The sequence below is a fragment of the Callorhinus ursinus genome, unplaced genomic scaffold (assembly GCF_003265705.2).
Source record: "Callorhinus ursinus isolate GAN/ISIS: 27379988/994484 unplaced genomic scaffold, GSC_fseal_2.0 scaffold43, whole genome shotgun sequence".
Taxonomy (NCBI): domain Eukaryota; kingdom Metazoa; phylum Chordata; class Mammalia; order Carnivora; family Otariidae; genus Callorhinus; species Callorhinus ursinus.
Genome location: NW_027397105.1, coordinates 12565503 through 12587077, shown reverse-complemented (window position 1 = coordinate 12587077; position 21575 = coordinate 12565503). Strand labels below are relative to the sequence as shown.

Genomic DNA, 21575 nt, shown 5'->3' with positions numbered 1-21575 from the left:
GCCAGTGAAAGTATGAATTTTGCTGGGCTTTTTGAGCTGTTGAAAATAGGTCATGGATCCTCATGATGATCTTTGCTTTGGGATTCGGGGACCAAGAGTCTCTTGTTCGGGACGTATTTTCCCCCCACAAAAGGGAAAGCGCATACTCTCGTGTTCCCTTCTGTTGTCAGTGCCTTTGGGGCCCGCTGGCCCCCAGCGGCCTGTCCTGTGGGTAGAGTAGAGGGGTGCCCTTTGCTGGTCGATCACTCCTTGGACATCAGAGTCATTCTCACAGGCCTCCCTCCTTCTCAGTGTTGATTTTTCTTAGCTTGCTCATCCTCAGTGAACACTGGAGCCTGGCTGTCTTTTTCCCCGTCTGCCACTCCCTGTGGGTCATCAGAACAACCCTTTTATAGCAGTTTCCTCGATTTTGTCAGAAGCGGGGAATCAGTGCCTACTGTTCTCAGGTTATTCCATGTTGTGCCATACAGTTCATCAAAGAAATATCAGCACACGTTACGTGAGCGTCTCTGTGCTGGGTACGTAGAGAATGCAAAAAGGGAACCAGGATACCATCTCTGCTCTTCGGGAGCTTGCCAATTAAAATAAACAGGCATCCTGTGAAATCTTAGTAACTCAATTGGAAAAACACTGGGTGGCTTGGGTCTCTCCCCTGGCCCAGGGCCATCTAACAAATTACTGCTCTTTTGCCTTGGGTCCCTCTTTTCCGGCCATCTGCCCCAAAAATGGAAGCTGTGGAGCCCACATTGCTTTGACATAGGTTTGTGAGACCCGGGGACGCGGCGAGGGGAGATCGGGGCCAGAGCCGCCCTAACCACCCACTCTGTGCTCCATTGCAGAAATGGCAACGGCGGTTCTTCATCCTGTACGAGCACGGCCTCTTGCGCTATGCCCTGGACGAGATGGTGAGTGTCCGGCTGCCTCTCCGCCCTCCCTCCAGCCCCTTCTTTGTGTCTGCATGTGTGTCGTCTGTAACAACAGCAGCATATGCTCTCGCTTGGCCTTCTTTCGGGAGCCTGGACTTTGAAGAACTTGTGGCGTCTGGTAGAGGTGGCTCTGAAAACTCAGACCTTTGGTTTGCGGCGTCGTTAGTGGTGACAGGTGAGAGTAAGTAGTGAGGGAGAAAGGCACTTCTGTTCCGGGCTGCCAGGAGTCACACTTAGCCAGAGCACTCCTACTTAGAAGCAGAACAGGGTGTGGGCCTGCAGCGGCAGGTGGGGGGCTGGCCTGGGGTGTGTGTGGAAGTCGAGCACGTGCGCGTTCCTGTGCTATAGTCCCGGGACTGCCTCTCAGTTCCATTGCTGCAGGTGGTCTCGCTCATCCTGTTGGGCCTTCAGAGGCCTCCTGGCCACTAAGCCAGGGTGTATGGCTCCTTCCTGCCCTGCCACCCACCTGGTTTGCTCCCTGCTTCCTGGGCTGGATGAGTGTCTACTGTTCTTGGTCCAGAGGTGAACCTGAAAACCAACCAGGGGGAATGTTCTGGCTTTTCTTTGTCTTTCCATTTTGCCTCCTGAGTTTTTCCTCTAAAGGAAATTGGTCTCCCCTAAGTAATCTAAAGTAGGACCAAATTCTAAGCTTTTTAATTAATTAATTAATTTATTTATTTATTTATTTATTTTAAAGATTTTATTTATTTATTTGACAGAGAGACAGCGAGAGAGGGAACACAAGCAGGGGGAGTGGGAGAGGGAGAAGCGGGCTTCCCGCTGAGCAGGGAGCCAGGGAGCCCGATGCGGGGCTCGATCCCAGGACCCTGGGATCATGACCTGAGCTGAAGGCAGACGCTCAACGACTGAGCCACCCGGGCGCCCCAAATTCTGAGCTTTTTAAAGGAACGAAGATGGAAGATTTAAGCACCTTTTCCTGTTCCGTTTGAGTCTGTGAGTGTGTGTGTGCCTTTATGTAGGCAGCATTTTTAATTGGGACTGTCCTAGAAAATCTAGACATAGCGTGTAAAATAGGTTGACGCCATCCCATCCAGAGTTCGTTGTTTTGCTACAGGAGTGAGAGCAGGGTTCTGGAAGTGTGTGCAGAAGTAACGGTCCTCTCCGAGGACAGTCCTAGGCTGTTGCGACACTTGGATTTTAGGGTGGTCATGACAGCTGTGTGAACAGGCCACGAGCGAGTCCATTCCCACAGGGGGTCCTAGTCCTGGTGATGTGATGCTTCCTCTACTTCGTTTCTCAGATGAATTAATGCGTATGACGTTTAGGTATGGAATTAATAGATGTGCTAGTTCTACCTCAACTATCACCTCATTGGTTCCTTCTTAAAAGTAATTTTCTTCTTTCTCATTCTTCCTGGTGAGTATATTTATATGGTGTGATAGGCCACAAGGGTTTTTGCCATGGACGCATCTGTGGTCCAGAGTAGATAGATTGGAGGTGAGCACCAGTGGGATGGTAGAATTCACTAGAAATAGGAGCAGGGGGACTGCTTCACTAGGACACCCATTCCTTCAGGGAAAGGAAGCAGGCCTGGAGGCGGACCCAGCACTGCCCTCTGTGTTCTCCCAACTGGGCCATCATACAAATGGTGACCCTGGGTGGGAGTTGGGCTCCTCCAAGCCTTGAAGTTTACTTTGTCCTCCCTGTGCCCAGCTGACTGGTTCTTAAGTCCTGCAGAGACCAACAGTAGAGAAGGAGCCTCAGAGGTCACTGGATTACATCCAGGCTGGGCTGGACCGTGAGCCTTCCCGAAAAATAGAGTTCCCTGGACTTTCCTTGGAGACTGGTTATTCTGGCCAGGAAGTGTTTCTTCAGGTCTAACTGGAGTCCAGTATAGTCTTTTGTTCCCTTCAGCTCAGTTGCACAAGCACAAAGAGAGGGGGGCTACTGCACAAACGCAGAACACACACTGCATCCCAAGAGCAGCTCCTAAGTAATTGGGGCTGTTGAGCCATGAGTCCTGACACCTTGCAGTACATTTTGGTCTCCCAGCAACCTGAATGTTGGTTGGGTATTATTTCATGTGCTGCTGGGGCAGAGGTGGGACTGTGCCAGCGATGTGGGAGAAGAGGCCCCAGGAAAAACTCGGAGTACAGAGAGGGCATTGTGGGGGATGCCCAGAGTGGAGAGTTTTGGGCCATGGGCCACTTTCTGGCAGATGACCTTGGAGCTGAAGAGACTGACTTGGTGTGCCAGTTGCCATCGGAACGCCCGGGCTGCAGGCGGTGCACATGCACTGCAGTGCCAGGGAGGAGAGCGGCATTATTTCTGGGAGGGAAAAGACAGTGGCAGTTACAGTGAAATACCTGTAAAGCAACATTTCAGGCCTGTGACATTTTCCCCGTTGTGTTAGGAAAGTCCTGTGGGGAAAGCTGCAAGGCAGCATCTGGGCTGCAGTTGAGAAGGGGCTGGGTGACGGGTGCAGTCCGATGCCCACTGCCTGGGTCAGCCTTGGCACCCACTGCCCTGGGCCTTGCAGGTGGACTCTGGAGGGGCCTCTCCCACCCCGGGGGTCTGTTTCGGGCCGTGTTCTTCCTCGCCACTTCCTGGATGAGCACAGTCCAGCATCCTGGAGCTCCAACCCAGAGGTCAGCTTTCCTGGTGCCTAGACGCCTGCCTCTTCCTGGCCCGCAGGGTCCTGAGACGTGGAGCCGGGAGAGCTTTTCAGACAGGCTCAGGTGGGAACCGAATGCAGCCGTGCTAAGAGTGTGCTCTGAAAGATCCTAGACTCTACGGTCCTCAGCTGGGCACCACTGTGCTTCCCGGGGCCACCTGGCAGTGTCTGGAGTCTTCTTTGACTCTCACAACTGGGTGCAGGGGTGAAGGAGGTTGCTCTGGGCACCTGCGGGTGGAAGCCAGGAGTGCCGTGATGCACAGGACAGGCCTCACGATGGAATGATCTGGCCCCAGATGGCAACAGTGCCGAGGCTGAGAAACCCTTTGTGATCAGGTCAGTGGCTTATTTAATTTTTTTTTGTTAATTTTTAAAAATTAAAATATAAGTTTGACTTGATTTCTTTTCACCATGATTCTTAAGGTGTGGAAGGACTCACCTGTCTGATTCCCTGGCCGTGAGGGAGGTGAAGGGGCAGGGTTAGCCAGCTGGCTGGTGTGGTGAAGTGCCAGGTGTGGAATAGGGGTAGGCCTGTTCCTGGCGTGGAGGGGCTTCTGTGGGGTGTCCCTGCACATCAGGTGACCGCGGGGCTAGCGGAATTGCTTATGTGTGTGGCTCTTACCTGGGGAGCATATAGGTCCCACTTCCTGTGCTGTGCTCAGAGCACCATGCTGTATACCGGCCCCATCTTGGTGTCGGTGTCCAAGAGCCGCAGCTCTGCGCAGCCTGTAGCCCCTGCTGATCCTCCCCTCCTGCAGAGCGCCCCGCCCGCCCCCAAGTGCTCCGGAGCTCATCTACCGCATGTAATACATTATAGCGTTTTATGGCTGGGCTGTTCCCTTAATACTTAGTCACAGTCTGTTTCACATTGTTACTTGACTTTTGAACAATATTGCTATTTGTTTTCATTGGTTTAAATGTTATCTTACCAACTAGATTGCAACTTTTTTTTTTTTTCATTGTTGGGCCTCCTGATAGTTCTTGGTATCTCTCTGCCTTGTCTGGCCTGGGGCTTGGGTGGCACAGACCTAGTAAATATTTGTTGAGTTGAACTAACCAACTTCGTAAATGTGTTGCTGTAGAGTTTCTGCTCTGGGTGTGGGGAGAAGGTGAGACCTGGGGTGTTTCCTGGAGAGGGATTAGGTATGTTGTGTGTTGTAGCTCTTACTCGGCCCTCCAGAAGGCTCCAGAGAGCAGAGTGGGTAAGGTCCTGGGCCCCCTCGGCTGGGACCAACATGGGCACGGCAGTTGTCAGGAGTTCCCGGGAGGAGGAGGAGGGCTGCAGTCCCTGGGTCAGTGCCCCCCTTGAGGGCTGCTTCGAGAGGCTTTTATGCTCAGAGACTTCTGCTAGGTCTGGAGCCTTCAGGCCTAAGTCCCGGCTCCAGGGGCTGACTACTGCCTTTCTCTTCCAGGCAGCTCTGAGATGGGGCTAACCTCTGGGAATCACTTTTCCTTTTTTGGGAAATTTCTTTCTCGATACACCCACGTACCCTGTAACTGGTGGGTGTGGAAGAGAGGCGAATTTCCCAAAAAAGGAAAAGAACTTTCCCAAACGCAGGCTGAGGTGAGGTGGGCTCGGGGCAGCCTCACAGACAAGTGGGAGCCTGAGCAGTTTGGCTGGGCTGCTGGTTTTTCAGGAGCGAACGGAGTAAAGAATCTAAAAACCCAAACTGCTCCCTCTCTCCTCTGCTGTTGTTTCTTCTTCTGTAATCTGCCCATTTTGTACCAAATTCTGCCACCTCTCTTTGAGCTTTTGGGGACCGATGTAAAGCTAAGGTACTGATTTCATCAGATCCCAGAGGTCATTAGGAGGCTTTCTCAGAGAAGAGCAAGTCCGGTGGGGAAGTGGGGCCAAGTTGTGGGTGGAGCATGCTGGGCCATGAGGCTTTGGGGCTCTGCGTTGGGACTGGACCTGGTGAGCTGTGGGCAGTCTGGTCTCTTGCTTTCATGTTCTCTTCCTTTTCCCTCCCAGAAGCCAGGCAAAAAGATGGTCTCACGTGGCAGCCCCTTTCTACTTCCTGTCTCCGTGTTTCTGACGACTCTAGGTGTAACTCATATAAGTGGAGTCACACAGTATTTGTCCTTCCCTGTCTGGCTTATTTCACTTAACATAATGTCTTTAAGGTTGATCCATGTTGGAGCATGTGTCAGATCTCCTTTTTTTTTTTTTTTAAATATCGTGGTCTGGTGGTGTTGAACCCTGTCTGCTCTGAAACAAACTGACCCTGGGTTTCTCCTGCGTGGAGACCATGGCGGGATCGTACCTCTGCCTCTGTGGCAAGTGTGTGGTATTAAGGGTCACCTTTCACTGTGTGGGGCTTCTCTCCATTCTTTGCCTTGAGAGTCAGGCCAGACCAGAGCTGTGTGACTTTGTGGGGACTGTGCCGCCGAGGACCCTTAGCTTAGTTCACACCCCCAGACATAATCAGGAAAACACTTTTAGCCCTTGTGTACAGGCCTTTTTCAGGGGCAGTGTGGGTTTGTCCATCCCACAGAATGCCAGGGTCCAGCCAGCGCAGTTACTCTGGGATGTCTGTGCTTGGAGCGTCTGTCTTTGTGTTGAGAGATGAGCTTGGTGGAAACATTCTTAAGAGGATGCCAAGTGCTAACAGGTTAAGATTGTGGCTCCTTGAAAGGGGAACCCTCCTACACTGTTGGTGGGAATGCAAGCCGGTGCAACCACTCTGGAAAACAGTATGGAGGTTCCTCAAACAGTTGAAAATAGAGCTACCCTACGATCCAGCAGTTGCACTGCTGGGTATTTACCCCAAAGATACAAATGTAGGGATCCGAAGGGGTATGTGCACCCCGATGTTTATAGCAGCAATGTCCACAATAGCCAAACTGTGGAAAGAGCCAAGATGTCCATCGACAGATGAATGGATAAAGAAGATGTGGTATATATATGCAATGGAATATTATACAGCCATCGAAAGGAATGAGATCTTGCCATTAGCAATGACATGGATGGAACTGGAGGGTGTTATGCTGAGTGAAATAAGTCAATCAGAGAAAGGCATGTATCATATGACCTCACTGAAATGAGGAATTCTTGATCTCAGGAAACAAACTGGGGGTTGCTGGAGTGGTGGGGGGTGGGAGGGATGGGGTGGCTGGGTGATAGACATCGGGGAGGGTATGTGCTATGGTGAGCACTGTGAAATGTGCAAGACTGATGAATCACAGATCTGTACCTCTGAAACAAATAATGCCACATATGTTAAGAAAAAAAAAAGAAGATAGCAGGGGAAGAATGAAGGGGGGAAACTGGAGGGGGAGACGAACCATGAGACGATGGACTCTGAAAAACAAACTGAGGGTTCTAGAGGGGAGGGGGGTGGGGGGATGGGTTAGCCTGGTGATGGGTATTAAAGAGGGCACGTTCTGCGTGGAGCACTGGGTGTTATGCACAAACAATGAATCATGGAACACTGCATCCAAAACTAATGATGTAATGTATGGTGATTAACATAACAATAAAAACACAAAGAAAAAAAAAGATTATGCCTCCTTTATAAGGGTTTGCTTCCTGTAAGACAGAGTCCTGGAGGTTGCTTTGATCTCAGGACCTTCGCCCCCCTCATTCTTGACAAATTTCAGCTGTTTTGGGGCTGTGTCAAAGCCCTGAATAGTGCCCTGGTCCCCAGGGCCATAGGAGGGGTGGCACAGCTCAGCCCTACGCTCTTTAGGAACGGTCTCTGAGGACTTTTGCTGTGTCCCCCATTGCATCTGGTTGCAGACATTCCCCTAAGAACCTCCAGAGGGCAAGGCCCACCTTTCCACAGTTGAAGTCACCACTCCTTGGAATTTTTAGGACTCACTAATGTTTGAGAACCTCTTCTGTAGGCTCTGGCTTTGTTCCTTCCTCACCTGACACTTTCCCAGGCAGAGGCAGCCTGGTGTGTCGGATTCGTTGGTAACCAGTGTGGCCGTTGTGTCCATAGCAAAGAGCTGGGGGGGAGAAACACATGGCCACAAGGAGGCCCCTCTCGTGGTGAAGCTCACAGTCTGTTGGGACCCACATGAACAAAACCATGATGTGCATCCTGTTCAAGGCAGTGGGTCGTTTGGGGAGTCAGAGAAGTCTCCTGAAAGGAAAGAGCGGCCATTGGCCACCTTCCTACTTGTCGTGGAGACTGGGGAGGAGCAGCGTCCTTGGGCCAGTGCTGTGTTGGCTCTTCAGGCGCAATCTCTAATGTGGTCCTCCTGACATTGCCTTGATAGATACTGTATCCATTTCATAGAGGAGAAAACAGGCCCAGAGATACGGTGGGGGTCACTCAACTTCTGAGCAACAGACTCGGATTTGTAACCAGGTGGGACACTTTCTGGAAGAAGGATGGTGTCTTTTCCCCAGTGCTCCTGTCCTTCACTGTGTCTAGCAGTGGCCGACTCCACCAGCATCTGCTTCCCGCAGGCAGGAAGGGAATGGTGCTGGCCGAGGGCCAGGCTGGGCTCTCGGCATCCTGCCCACCCGTCGAGTTTGTCTGTAGCCACAAACTGGCAGCGAGAGTAGCTTCCCTTGTGTGTTGAAGCCGGGCAAACTAAACTAACTTCAGGCGTGCAGGCCCGGTAGACGAACATGCACCGGAGATGTGCAGAATCGGAAGGGCCTTCCTGGGCCGAGGGGCAGGGTCGCTTCCTTGGATGCAAAGGGGAGGGTGAGATGGTGAACCCGAGAAGATATTTTATGGATTAGTCTCGTGTTTTTAGATTTATTTTTAAAGCTGTCCTGTGTTAAGCCTTGCTTTGGCCTCCATTCTTTTGCACATGGTTTCGGCTTCCAGGAAACAGGCAGGCCTGCTGTGTCAAGGTGCCAGGAGCCTGAAGGGTGTAGGGAGAGTGTTGGTTTGGGAGTGCGGTAGCTATGGGTTTTAAGCTACTTCCTCTGTTCTGGCGGGGCGGCCTTGAGCAGGGCCTTCCTCACTACCCGCTTTCCCTCCTTCCCCTCCTCTGCTTGGCTGCTCTTCGCTGGTCCTGCGCTTGCTATGGTAATAATGATAGTTTCAAAAACAAACTCTGCCCCTGGAAGTGTTTCTTTACCCAGCCCCTTGAGGAAGATGGGGAGCCCTTAGAGAGAGGAAGCCAGCCCAGAGGCCCTGCGGATGCAGCACATTGCACTGGGGTCTGTGGCTGCCGTCACGCACGGTTGGGAGGCCTCTGATTTTAAGCAGAAATCTGTGCAGAACCTTCCTAGAAGCTTTAAAATGGATTCAGTCTGGTGCCACTTGAGTGAAAGTTGTGAAATAATCCCAGGCTGTCCTTCCCCAGCCCCTCGGCTGTACTGCTGGATATGCCGACTGGAGGGACCGCCTTCTGTGGCAGAATTATCCAGTTGTCTGAAGGCCCAGGCCACGTGCCTGCACGGACAAGGCACCTCTTCTTGTGTCGACCGTGTAGTTAACTTATTTTTCCAAAATAACGGACTTCTTTTTTAAGTATCTGCAAAAGTCTCGTTTTGCTAACGTGGGCTGATGTGTGAACAGAACTCCTCTTTCTGGGTTAACTTGGAGGCACATGTAGGGGCTGCTCTTTGCAGGGAGAAGTGGCAAGTGGCAGGGAGGCAGGAAGCGGGCCACTGGCAAGTCTGGGCTGTGTGGAAGGTGATTCCAGGGAGTTGAGGTGCTTTGCCCCCACCTGTGTTAGCTTTCTCGACATGGGGTCCTTTGATGAGTCCCTTAGTTTTCATCTCTTTGGGAGTGACATTTTCACAATCCCTTGGCTGGAAGGCGGGGCACTAGGCGCAGTCCTGGTGGAGACTATGTGGTGGCTCCTTGGAGGCAGGGAACAGCGATCAGGGATGGGTCATAGGAAGGCCCCCTGTGCTTGGCCTCTGGGCTTCCTGCTGGCCAGGAAGTTGATGTGATTAAGCAGAGTATGGCATAGATGAACCCAGGTGGCATTGGGAACTCTTCCTTGCTGACAGTGGAATCCTCTTGTCAGAAGGTCGGGGGTCAGTGGTGAAGTTTACAGGTGCCACACACCATTTTTCCCTAAGTTTGATTCACTATGATGCATGAGACTTCACACATTAGAAAGAAGCATGTAGATGCAGGGACGTTTTCTTTGCGTCTCTCTGGGACCTTCAGTACAGACATTGTTCTCTGGAATCGGGACCAAACTTAAAGACCCTCCCCTCCTCTCCTTTTAAAGTAAGTCGGGGAGGAGCTTGGGGACATGGGCTTGTTAAGACTTTTGAGCCTGGCGTTATTACAGAGTGCAGCATTCTGCCTCTGGTAGCTTTTCCTTGTCATTTCTTGTCATTTACAACTCTGTATGCTGGCCCGGGCGACATATCTCACACATGAAACAGCTGGGGCATGGAAGCCACCAGTGGCGAACCATGGTGCTGTTTGGATGAAGAACAGAGCAGACTCGGTTGTGGCAGAGGGGTTTCCAGAGGTGACCCGGTCCAGACCTCCGTTTTATGGCTGGGGAAACCCAGTGCAGGGGGTTCACCGACTGTGGGAGCTCAACCAGTAGGTGTAGGCTCAGCAGCCAGGTTCTCCGATTGCTTGGTCCTGATCTGCAGCCTGTGGGCCACCCTTCGGGGAGTGGGAGTAGGTGGGGAGGGAAGGGCTGTTTTATATACAGGGGCCTGAGTGGGGGGTGGTGTGAATGTTTTATGCTTCCAGGGTTAGAACCTGAACCCCGTAGAGGAAAGAATCAGAGAACATGTAGGAACGAGTGGGTAGAGGGGTGAGGTAGACCGGGACAAATAAATACTTGTCAGGTACGGTAGGAAGTTTCTGCAGTTTCTGAAGTTTCTTCAGGTAACCCTGAATCATTTGCAAGAACCAAGAGAAGACACAGGTACCACTCCCCACGTGGGTCCAGGTCAGCGGAAGGGCCCCCCCTTCCGCTGTCCCTTCTCCCTAGGACACTTAGGCCATGTGGGTCTCCCTCTGTAGGACAGTAAGCAGCTCACGACGGGGCCTGGTATTGGCCTGCACACACAGGACATACCCAGGTGTGGGCGAAGCTGACTCGGTGATGAGTGGGTCTACTGTCCCCTTGGCTCTGGTGCTTGACTCTCTGCTGTAAACATTTTAAGAAGGCCTCCCACTAAGAATCCGAGTTCTTTGCCTTTCAGTGGGCACTGAGGAATTGGCCACCTCGTGTTGCCCAGCGAATGCCTTTCCATCTCACTGGGTCTGTCCGGTGTGCTTACCTTCCTTCCCAGTTACATAAATGGTGAGTCTGGGATGGCAAAATAGTCATTAGCTGCCTGCCTGTATCCAGTGTTCATGAGCCATTAAGGAGGTACCCATGTTCTTCTCTCTGCCTCCCCCGGTGTGCCTGCAGGTACTGAGTGGGGAGGCTTCTGGATGCCTGTGATTAATTAACAGAGGAGGCTGAAGATGGTGTTATGTCCTGTTGTCCACTCAGGTGCCATCTGCCCAGCCCTTTGCGTGTGCACGGCTCTGTAGTTAGAGGAGGAGGTGATGGGGGCAGTTGGAGCAGCAGTTCTGTTGAGTTGGCGGAGGGATTTCTGTGGCCCTCGCTCTGCGCTGGGATCGCAGCCAAGGAGGGCCTGTGATTGGCACCCTTGTTGGAGATCTTCAGGGCTGTGGGTGGACTTCTCTGCAGCAGCTGCGGCTGGCCTATGGGGTGAATCTGTGATAATGGGCTGGGTGGCTCCCTCCTGCAGAGACAGAAATGACTTCGGGTATTAGGAAAGTGAACAGCTTGCACTAATTGGTTAGGAAACTAATTAAGTAGCAGCAGGGAAAGAACTGTCGAAAAAGAGTCATTTTATGGGAGTTAGCAACAGGAAACATTTGGGGTTGAAAAAACAAAGCCAAGCAAGTGGTATTAGTATGTTTACATGTGCACATGTGATGCTGAAACACACATGCACAGGCGGGGCTGGGTAGCACACAGCCAGGCCACAGAATCCTCCAGGGGCACAGTCCCTGTACCCTTATCTCCTGGACACCCCCCCCCACCCGCCCAGGACCCCAGTGCCGCTGCACCCACTCTCCCTGCCCGAGTCTTTTGCTTTGGACTTCCCTGGGAAATGGGCAGTGCTAACCATCTGATAAGCCAAGCCCCTTAAGGTATTTATTGTGGGTAGGCAGCTTAATATGTTTGTGGCTTAATCTCTCCTGCCCTCCGTTCTCCCCACAAAACACTTTTTCAGAAGCATCTTTTCTTCGGCAGGGAAGGGCAGGGCATGTTCTTTACGGTGAGAGAACCCTGAAGCTAGGGAGTGATTACACTGGTGAAATCACAGGAACGATAGGCAGGTGGGGGTTCTTAAGGAAGGGGGATCCTTCACAAGGGCTGGTTTAGCCCATGTGCATGTGTGTGTTGAAGAGTCACTTGCTTACAAGATCTGTTGGGTGCCTGGAGTATGTCAGAAGTGAACTCCAAGGTGGCTTTATTCTGGGGAGAGGGTACTGATACTAACGCACAGCATGGGGAGGGTGTTACTGGTTGCCTGTGGCTGCCCCAGCAAGTCACCGCCAACCTGGTGGCTGAAAATGACACAGATTTGTTCTCTGACTGTCCTGGAGGTCAGGAGTCCAGCATCAGTAACTCCGGGCAGAACTGGTTCCTTCTGGAGGCTCCAGGGGAGAGCCCATGTCCTTGCCTTTCCAGATTCCGGGGGCTGCCTGCACTCCTCAGCTTGTGGCCCCTTCCTCACATCACTGCTGCCTCTTGCTTCTGTTCCCCTCTCCTGCTCTTTGTCACGTCTCCCGCCTCTGTCTTCTACGACACTTGTGATGACCTTGAGCCCACCACATCAGCGCTTCCTCTCCCATCTCAAGATCCTTGCCTTAACCACACCTGCAGAGTCCTTTTGCCATCTAAGGTCACAGGCACAGGGTCCGGGGATTGGGACGTGGATATCTTTGGGGGCCATTATTTAGCCCACACAGAGGGTGTGATAAAGGGAGCTGAGGCAAAGTGTTCTGGAAACAGAGGAGGGTGACCCTGCCTGGAAGGTTTCACGGAAGAAATGAGCTGGGCCAGGTCTGCACGGCTCAGTGGCATTGCCTAGCCCAGGCCGGGAGATGGTGGGGAGGGCTGCCCACCTTCCTGGCAGAAGTATGACTTCCGAGTGACCAGAGGTGTGGCTGCCTCCCTTTCATATTGTTTTCCTGCCTATTCTCTCCCCAGCTCTGGTGGGGGGCAGGCTGAGCAGTGCTCACAGGTGCCCCTGGCAGGCAGGCGTGATGCAGAGGCACTAGGAATGGGAGAGGAGAAAGGCAGAACATGCAGGAGGAAAGCAAAAGATGGGGCCAGCAGAGATTGTGGGCCATGATGGCATGGCCCCCACCTAGTGTCGCAGGTCTTTGTTTTCAGAGTGAGTCAGTCGTGGGTTGTCAGTGTAGGGAAGGGCTTGAAAGGACCAGCCCTTGTTTAGAGTGGGCTGATAGAGAAGTGATTTTGCCCCGGTCATGGCAGCATGGAGACTGGCATTGCCGAGCTTTGACGGTTGCTCTGACTCGAGTCAGCTCCTTGAGAGAGCTCCTTGAAGTGGAAGGGGCTGCAAACAGCATGGTTGCTGTCCTTCTCATCAAGCCAGCCTGCAGGGAGGAGGGGCAAGGGAGGGAGGAATCTCCACTCGGTCCTAGAGGAGTCTGTCTTCCTGTTGGCGAGCCTGGTTTTGTTAACGTCCAGGGGCTGTGGGCTTGCTTGCCAAGCCAGTGGGACACTACGGTGTGGGGATGGTGCAGGTGGAGGAGGACCGAAACTCCCCAAAGGCCGTGCAGGCTTTGAAGGACTTTGTACAGTCCCGCTCATGACCCACTTCTGGCCACATGGGAGCCCCCTGGTCTTAGAGCGTGATTCCAAGGCTGGGATTCCAGCCCAGCTTCTGCTTCCCCTGCTCTCTGTCCCTTGTCAGGTAACCTGCCTTTTGGACTTCTGTTTGTACCTTTGTCTGGACGGGAGGGAGGTGGATGGGCTGCCCTTCAAGTTCTAATATGAACGATTCACTTTTCTTCCTCTGAGCCCACTGGTGAGGGTTGTACCTGTCTTCCCCTCAGCCAGTGAGGATGTGGTGGCCTGACCGTGCTCACGGTGCCCAGACCCCCGCTGGAAATTGGTGTATGCAGGTGCTTATCAGTGGCATCAGGCTGCTGCTCCAAGGCCATGGTGGCTGTCACTGGGGCGGGAGCCTGAGGTTCACTTCCTTCAGGTAGCCATGCACTTTGTTTTGGGAACCAGCTAGCCTCCGTGGTGCCTGCAGAGGTGAGAAATCATGTACCACAGTGCTAGCTGTTCTCACTGGGTTCACACTGAATCCTTGCCGTGGTCCATGGAGAGAGCAGTGGCTTGCCCAAGGGTGAGCCGGCCAAGCTGGCTTCTTGTACCCAGTCGTGGGTCGGAGGCCTGGTCGGTTCCCCATAACTGAGCTGGGGCCCAGGCACCCTGACGGACCCAGGGATTCCAGAGCTTTGCCTGGTTAGTGTTAGAAGAGTTTGGTGTGGCAGGATAAATGATAGCAGAGGTCTTTACACCTTTGTGGTGTGATTGGTGCTAAACTGTGGCATTGCTGGCACCTGCTGACACACAGCACTTGCACATCCCCAGCTGGCGCAGAGAAGTCACAGGGGCTCTGAAGGGCTAGACCACCTCCTTTCCTCATTCCCCCAAGGCAGCTAATGTCTGAAGAATCCACTGTGGTGGGGTGGGTTTACTTACGCCGGGGCGTGGAGGGCGTGCCTGGCCCTGACTTCCATTCTGGTGTATTCTCAGGAGACCTGACGGCCTGGCTGCATATTCTGGTCCCAGAGACGCAGAGGGCTGCCCTGGCCGCATCTGGAGGGACCAGGGGAATGGTGAATGTAGTGCGGTGTTGGGAGGGTCCTTGGAGACGTCCTGGAGTTTAGCCCTCACCTCTGACAGATGAGGAAAATGAAAGCCAGAGGGGAGAAGGGGTCTCTGCAGTCACCCACCAGCAGGTTTCAGGGGACACATCTCTGCCTTCACGCAGTGGTTCTCACTGCCTGGAGTCAGGATTGTGTGTGAACAGGACCATGTTCACTTAATGAGCTGCAAGATACCGCCAAATAGACGCATTTGCTTATTTTCTGTCCCAGCAGAGCCTCGTATCTGTAGGAAGCACTCAGTGATTGTGGGAGGCATTGAACTGCCTCTTCCAGGGTCACGCAGCTGGTTGGCACAGCACCATGCTGCACAGCCCATCCTCGTGCAGGGCCCTCTTTACCGCACCACCTGGCCTCGGAAGGTGGAAGCCCCATTGGAAGCTGAGGGTATAAGGATGGGGGATGGGGAGGCTGGCGCTACGATGGGCCTGGGCTTTGCGGTAGGAGAGTGGCTGCGTGTGTGAGAGAACGCGTCAGGTTTTCTGTATTTTAGGGACCTCCATTCCAAGACGGAGGAGAGAACACAATCCATGCTCTAAGGAGGAAAGGTTCGGAAGATAGTCAGCCCCAGCCCAAGTGTGCCTGGGCCTGGTTTCTACATCAGCATTTACACCAGGGAGAGCCAGGTGCACAGCCAGAGTATCACTGTAAATGGAGTTTGACTCTCTTTCGGTGACGTAGGGTGCACTGTGCTGGGGGATGGCGGGGCCGGGCTTCAGACCAGAGCCCTTAGCAAGAATAACCCAGACACCTCACCCAGTCCCGCCTGCCGTACGTACACTTCTCGCTCGCTCTCCCTCCCTCGCTCTCTCACGCTCTCTCGGGTTGCCTGTAATAACATCTCATTGCTTTCTCCCAAGATGTCCTCCAAGGCGTCCTCCATCCTTCCTCTGAGGGTGGGCAGTGCTACAATGCAAAGGGTCGCACACACGCACAGACACCATTTCCAGCTAAACCTACGTTGTCCGTGTAGCCAGACCCGACTTCCTCTGCTTCATATGCTGAGACTTGTTACAATCGTGTGGAAAGCTCATGGCAAATGACCAGGAAAAGGGTAAGTGCTATGAGTCCATGTCAGATACACACCAGTTGTCGCATATTTGACACAAATAGCAGCCTGGCCTCAGGCACTGGGTTTAGAAAGGGGCACGTTTCTAACCCTGTGTCTTCTCTCTCTTCTTACCAGAGTGAGAGTGGGGGATGGAGAGGCCAGAACATGACTGGTGGGAATTCTCGAAGGTTCCCCTGATGTTCCTGTCTTTTTCTTCATTTGCTCGCCTTGGCCCACTGGATCAGATCACTGTGCCCAGCTTTTTAGCTGCCTTCCTGTTACTGAAATAAACTCAAGTCCTGCCTTTCCAAAGTAGGAGAGGAGTGAACATTTCCTCCTAGGGCCACTCAGCCTTTTTTTTTTTTTAAGATTTTATTTATTTATTCATGAGAGACAGAGAGAGAGAGAGAGAGAGAGAGGCAGAGGTAGAGGGAGAAGCAGGCTCCCCGCAGAGCAGGGAGCCTGATGCGGGACTCGATCCCAGGACCCTGGGATCATGACCTGAGCCGAAGGCAGACACTTAACCAACTGAGCCACCCAGGCGTCCCGCCACTCAGCCACTCTTATCTTTCTTTCTTCATAGGCCCCGTAGGGAAAGACAAAAGCTCACATAGGTGATGTTGACGAACGTCAGGATGTCTTCTTTGGATGGGACCCCTCATCCCACTGCTGTGGGCCCCTGCGGAGGCGAGGGGAGCAGTGCTCCCCAGGCCGGCAGGGGGGAGGGTATGGGGGTGGCTGCTGCCGCTGCCCAGAAGAAAGGAAGGCCCAGTTGTCTGTGGAAAGGAATGGACATGGAAGCACTTAACCTCTTCCCATTTGTTCACTCATCCATTCACTCACCACTGCAGAGGTCACAGGTGTGTGTTCGGAAGGGATGTTGTAGGGGTGGAAGAGGGGAGAGGTCTTCTGTATTGAACTTTAGTTTTTTAGTTTAACAGCATATATGAACCTCTGATAGCTTGGAACCGATTTTGGCCATGCTGTTTCCCCCCGTATATTGTTAGCCTTTTCGCATCTGGGAGAAAAGCATTCGCCTAGAACACATCCAGTTCTTTGGCTTAAACTTTATATGAAACCCCCAAGTCAAGCACTGAAACTATTAACAGCCTGAGAAATGACCTTTCCATAACTGCTGTAGGCAGCACATGAATCCGCTCCAGCGAATGCCCTATTTGAGGTCTTCAACTTAGGAGGAATGGTCTTTTATTTCCAATGGCCATGCCCAATGAGAAAATAATACATGAACGCACCCTAAAGAGGAGTTGCATCCAGAACTGACTGTGTGAGCGGAGGACCTGAGGGGGCGGGGGTCAGTCTCCCAGACCCATGGAAGTTATCTTCTCGTCGGAGTGAGAATGAGGCAGTATCTTGGGAGGGTCCCGCATCCATTTCCTATAGCTCAGTATTTACCTTGGGATCTTACGGTGCTCTCTGATATACCTGGAAGCTGGAAATGGGCCAGGTGGGAGTTTGGAAGGTATCATGGGAGCTTTGATTTTTTTTTTTCAAAATAATAAAAATACATAGTTTAAAAAGTCAAATACATAACCAGAATACAGGAGTGCACTGCTCTGTTCCATTCCTCCTTACCCCTGAGCCTGTTCCCAGAGGAGGCCATTTCCAGTTCTTAGAGCTAGAGAATTCTAGTGCTTACCTCTGCGTTTGTGAATAACATGTTTATATTGCTATTTCTTGAGTTCTTAAAGGTATTATCTGTTGCTTGTGTACAGCATAAGATAGGACTTAGTTCTCTCACCTGCATGGCTTTGCCACACAAACACGCACACGCACACACATGTACGTTGTGTAGAGGCACATGCACACTCTCCTATCTTCTCTCGTCCTTCCTCTGTCCTACCACAGAGTTACATTAAATATTAGGGTTAAATTAGTGTGTAAAATATTATGGAGTGTTAAAAGTTTGCACATTCAAGCCATGTGTAGTAAACTATGATAAGATTTATTTTCTTATATTTGGCTTCTCTTGCAGTTAATAATTGTCTTCTCCCTCCTTCATTTCATTGTCTATATAACCTTAGTTGAACCCTAAACATTCTGACAGAACTATAGAACTCCTCTTGATGTGGGCAAGTACCGGTGCAGTGATTCTTTTTTTTCTTTTTTCCCTGGTAACATCCCGCATGGAGCCGGCTATCCCCTTGTTCCAGTTTGCATTGGCTCTTCTCCAGGCCTACTGCATAGCTCTTGACCTGCGACTTGCCTACTGTCATCCTGGGAATTCCCTTCTTCTTCCTCCTGAGTTTCTTAGTTCCATCTCTTTTGTTTAATTCTCTGTTTTGGTGAAGTCTTTTGAGTTTTGACACCTTGCTTGTCTGAAGATGCCTTTCTAGGGCGCCTGGGGTAGCTCAATTGGTTAAGCGACTGCCTTCGGCTCAGGTCATGATCCTGGAGTCCCGGGATCGAGTCCCGCATTGGGCTCCCTGCTCAGCGGGGGGTATGCTTCTCCCTCTGACCTTCTTCCCTCTCATGCTCTCCACCATTCTCTCTCTCTCTCAATAAATAAATAAAAATCTTTAAAAAAAAAAAAAAAAGATGCCTTTCTGACCCATGCTGTTGATTGGTAGGTGGACTGGCTATAGACTCTTAGGCTGGAAATAATCTTCCCTTGGAATTCTGAAGGCACTGTTCTTCGTCTTTAACTTCCAGCATTACTGTTGAGAAGCTCATGTACAAAGGATCTGATTCCTGATCTTTTGTAAACAGAGGAATTTTTTCCCTGAAAACCTTGAGGAGTTCCATGTTATCTCTTGAGGTCTCAAATTTCATGAAGATATACCTTGGTGTGCATCTGTTTTCTTTCATTGAGCCAGAAACCTGCGTACCTTTCAGCACGGAAAGTTCTGTCTTTCTGGTCCAGAAAGTTGTTTTGTATTTTTTTCCCCTGGCGATTTCCTTTGCTTCGTTTCCCTTGGTCTTTGCCTCTAGAACTCCTAATATGTGGCTGTCAGTTCTTTTGGACAGTCTCCAGTTTTGCTGTCTGTCTTCTTGCATTCATTTGTCATGCCTGAGATTCCGTCAGCCTTGCCTTACACCCTTTAGTTTCTTATTCCAGTGATCCCATTTTCTTATTTTCATTCTGATTCTTATGCCAGCTACCATATTTTTGGTTTCTTAGGGCTCATTTTTTGTTCTCTGTCCCTTTTTATAGCACCTTATTCATGTTTCATGGATGTAGTGCTTTCTTTTATAACTTCAGTTATTTTGAAATGCTATTCTGTATATGGTCTGACTCCCTTTCTTCCTAGTTCCCTTTCTGCCCCCGTTTTGGTCTTGGGCACTCTCAAATGAGTAGTCACCCCTGGCTGTACATTTGTATTCAAGAATAAGAGTGTGCATGTGTGGATGTATGTGGGGGTGACTGACTGGCTCTGCCTTAGAGGGACAGTCAGGCAGGAAACTGGCGACTTCAGGGGGACCCTCCAGTGTCCCCAGATATAAATTCTCTCATCTCAGTCGATGCCAGTTTTAGGAGGTCTTTCTCTTGGCCTTGTCACTTTCCCCAGGTACAGTCCTCCTCTCCAGTCTAGGGAGACCTGTGGGCAGCAGAAGGACTTTGAGTTGGGGATCCCAACTTTGCAAGAATCTTCCACCCCTCCTTCCCCCCAGTGGTGCCTGCTACCCCAGGTCCAGAGCCCTTCCAGAGAGTACCCTCTGGTTAGTGCTGATGGGAGCTGACCAGTCCTGGCTATTAGCCTCACCTCCTTGGTCACAGATGCCTGGGGCCTCCAGGCCCTGAGCTTGCTGGTGTTCGGGGCAGTGTTGGCCAGAAGCTTCCTCCGCTCGGCCAGGTCACTCTCCGTGTGTGCAGCCACTTCCTAGGTTCCGGTGCTTAATTAATGTCCCACATCTGCTGCTGTCTCTTCTCTATAGTGTTTCGTCCTTGAGAGTTTGTACCTTTTACAGATTCCCTTGTGGTCATTTTTATTAGGGTTTTGGCAGGACTTTGGACACATTGGTGTGTTCAGTTGGCCGTGTTTAACTGGAGGCCCCCCTCATGCATTTCAGGAAGACCGAGGGCGTGTGCTGGTTTCCCCTGTTGGCAAGTCATTCCTGCCTTCCCCACCCCTCTGTTTCTGTGCTCCTGTTCCCTGGTGTGAGTCTCTGTCCTTGTTTTGTCCTGTGTGGGTCATATTGTTGCTCTGGGTCTGTATGGCTCCTTCTGTGTACTTGGCGGGGGGGGGGGGGGGGGGGGTAGGTGTATGCGCCTGTGTTTGAGAGTGAACGCACACACACCTGCCAAGGGGTGTATGTGCCTTTGCCTCCTGAGTTGAATGTACTGTCTATGATTTGCCTTGGCACCTTTTATGAGGAAATACTTGCATAAATAGTTGAAATTCCAGCTTCTTTTGGTTGGAAAGCCAAGGGTTAATGATGACTGCTGTTGCAGAAGAGTTGGAGGGAGACCGTTCATCTAATCTGCCTCTGCTGAATAAGGCCCTTTACTGATCAGGACAGGTCACCTACTTGCACCAACAATAAGACCCTTGTCACACACGAGGCAGGTTCTGCAACTGATACTGTGCCTGCCTTGAGAAATGCCATCAGGGAGACCTGGGGCTCGAGCCCGTCTTTATCCCAAGGCCACATAGCACTGTTGAATTTTCCTTTTCCCTACACCAAATGGGACCTTTGGAAATCAGGAGAGAGGTTGAATTCATTCACTGACTCATTGCTTGTTTCTTGCATGCCGTGGACAGGCTGGGAGTTGGAAAAATAAAGATGAAGAAGAATCCCTGCCCTCCAGGATCTTATAGTCTATAGTCAGGAAAAGGGAAGCGTCAGCCATCATGGGGAGCATTGGGGCTGAGAGAGACACACACACACACCCTGGCCAGGCACAGGAGCCAGGCTGACAAGCTCTGGGACTCCTTGGGAAAGAACACTTTAGGAATAATCTGGAGGTGGAGGTGGAGGTGGGAAGGTTCCTCTAGGGAGAGGGAGTGATCGGTACAGAAGGCAGTGATAGAAGATGGGGCTAAAAATTAAAACCAGTGACGTCACCCCTGCCCCCGACCAGAAATGAAATAGTGTTCATGGTGAAAAACGTGGGAAACACACACACACAAAATATGCGAAAAACAAATTGCCCATTAAATCTTATTACCCAGAGATAAAAATCTGTTAATATCACGATTTGTGTATCTTCTTGGAGTGTGTGGTTGTATATGGGTATTTTGAAGCACGGCCTTTAATACATACTGTTCCATCAGTTGGCTATATTTGCTTCATTCTGTACTGTTGGACGTTCACGTTGTTTTCAGATTTTTGTCCTTTTCTTTATTTAATATGATGCTTCAGGAAACACTCCCGGAGGTAGACTTACTGGTACAGGCTGGCACACTCCAGAAATCCTGTATTGCCTCAGCACTAGGCCCGTGTCCTTGTTCCTCACCTTCTGCATTTCTCTGCTCAACACGTCTCACACCCAGATTTTGTGTGGCTGTTCCGGAGGTTGTAGGGTGATGCTTTCTGAGTGAGGCACCCACAGTTAAGACTGAATTTGTGGTGTTAAAGAACTGAGTTAGTTTGACTCGCTGGAAGCCTGCAGATCATTGAAAAAATCTTATTTTAGATCCCATTTTATTCTTCCACTGTCAAACCAGAACTAACAGCAAAGGGAGCTGGGGGACTGACATCTGAACATGCCCGCCCCCCGCCCCCGTACTTGTGAGAGCTAGGAGGCTGGGAGCAGGCAGCTCCTGCTCCACCTCCCAGGGGTGGCCCTGCTTGGGGCCTGGCACCCCCCACTCTCCCTTGGTGCTACCAGCACTGCTGTGAGGTGGCCACGTTGGCCCAGATGTTACACATGGGGAAACCGGCTAGCAGGCGGTAGCCCAGAGTGAAGCGGCCTCAGGGGTCTTAGCCCTCAGCTGATGTCTCCTTTTCCCTAGAGTCTGATGTTGCCCTTGCCACGCTCTGCCTCCTCCAGGCCCCTTACTCTCCACCACCCATTTGCCTTTTAGAATTGGGATTGAAACAGAATTGTTTCTGGCCCTAGAAGGGGCTTGCTGAATTCCCATGTCTCTAAAAATATCTGTGAGACTCTCCCCGCCCAGTCTCCTCCCTACCGAATCTGCTTCTCTCTCTCTCTCTCTCTC

At 51.5% G+C, this 21575-nt stretch overlaps 1 protein-coding gene across 9 annotated transcripts in view; it reads left to right on the top strand.

The window, feature by feature from the left end:
• MPRIP (myosin phosphatase Rho interacting protein) overlaps nt 1–21575 on the top strand; it is a 153170-nt gene that overhangs the window by 30009 nt on the left and 101586 nt on the right. For 7 of the 9 annotated variants that reach the window (XM_073881825.1, XM_073881822.1, XM_073881823.1 and 4 more), the window contains exon 3: nt 840–905. The exons of 1 other annotated variant lie outside the window; for it this stretch is intronic. In XM_073881825.1, the coding sequence (XP_073737926.1) occupies nt 840–905 (66 nt within the window). Of the gene's footprint in view, nt 1–839; nt 906–2714; nt 3898–21575 lie in introns of those variants that run through there. One more of the 9 variants, XM_073881827.1, reaches the window with a different exon arrangement.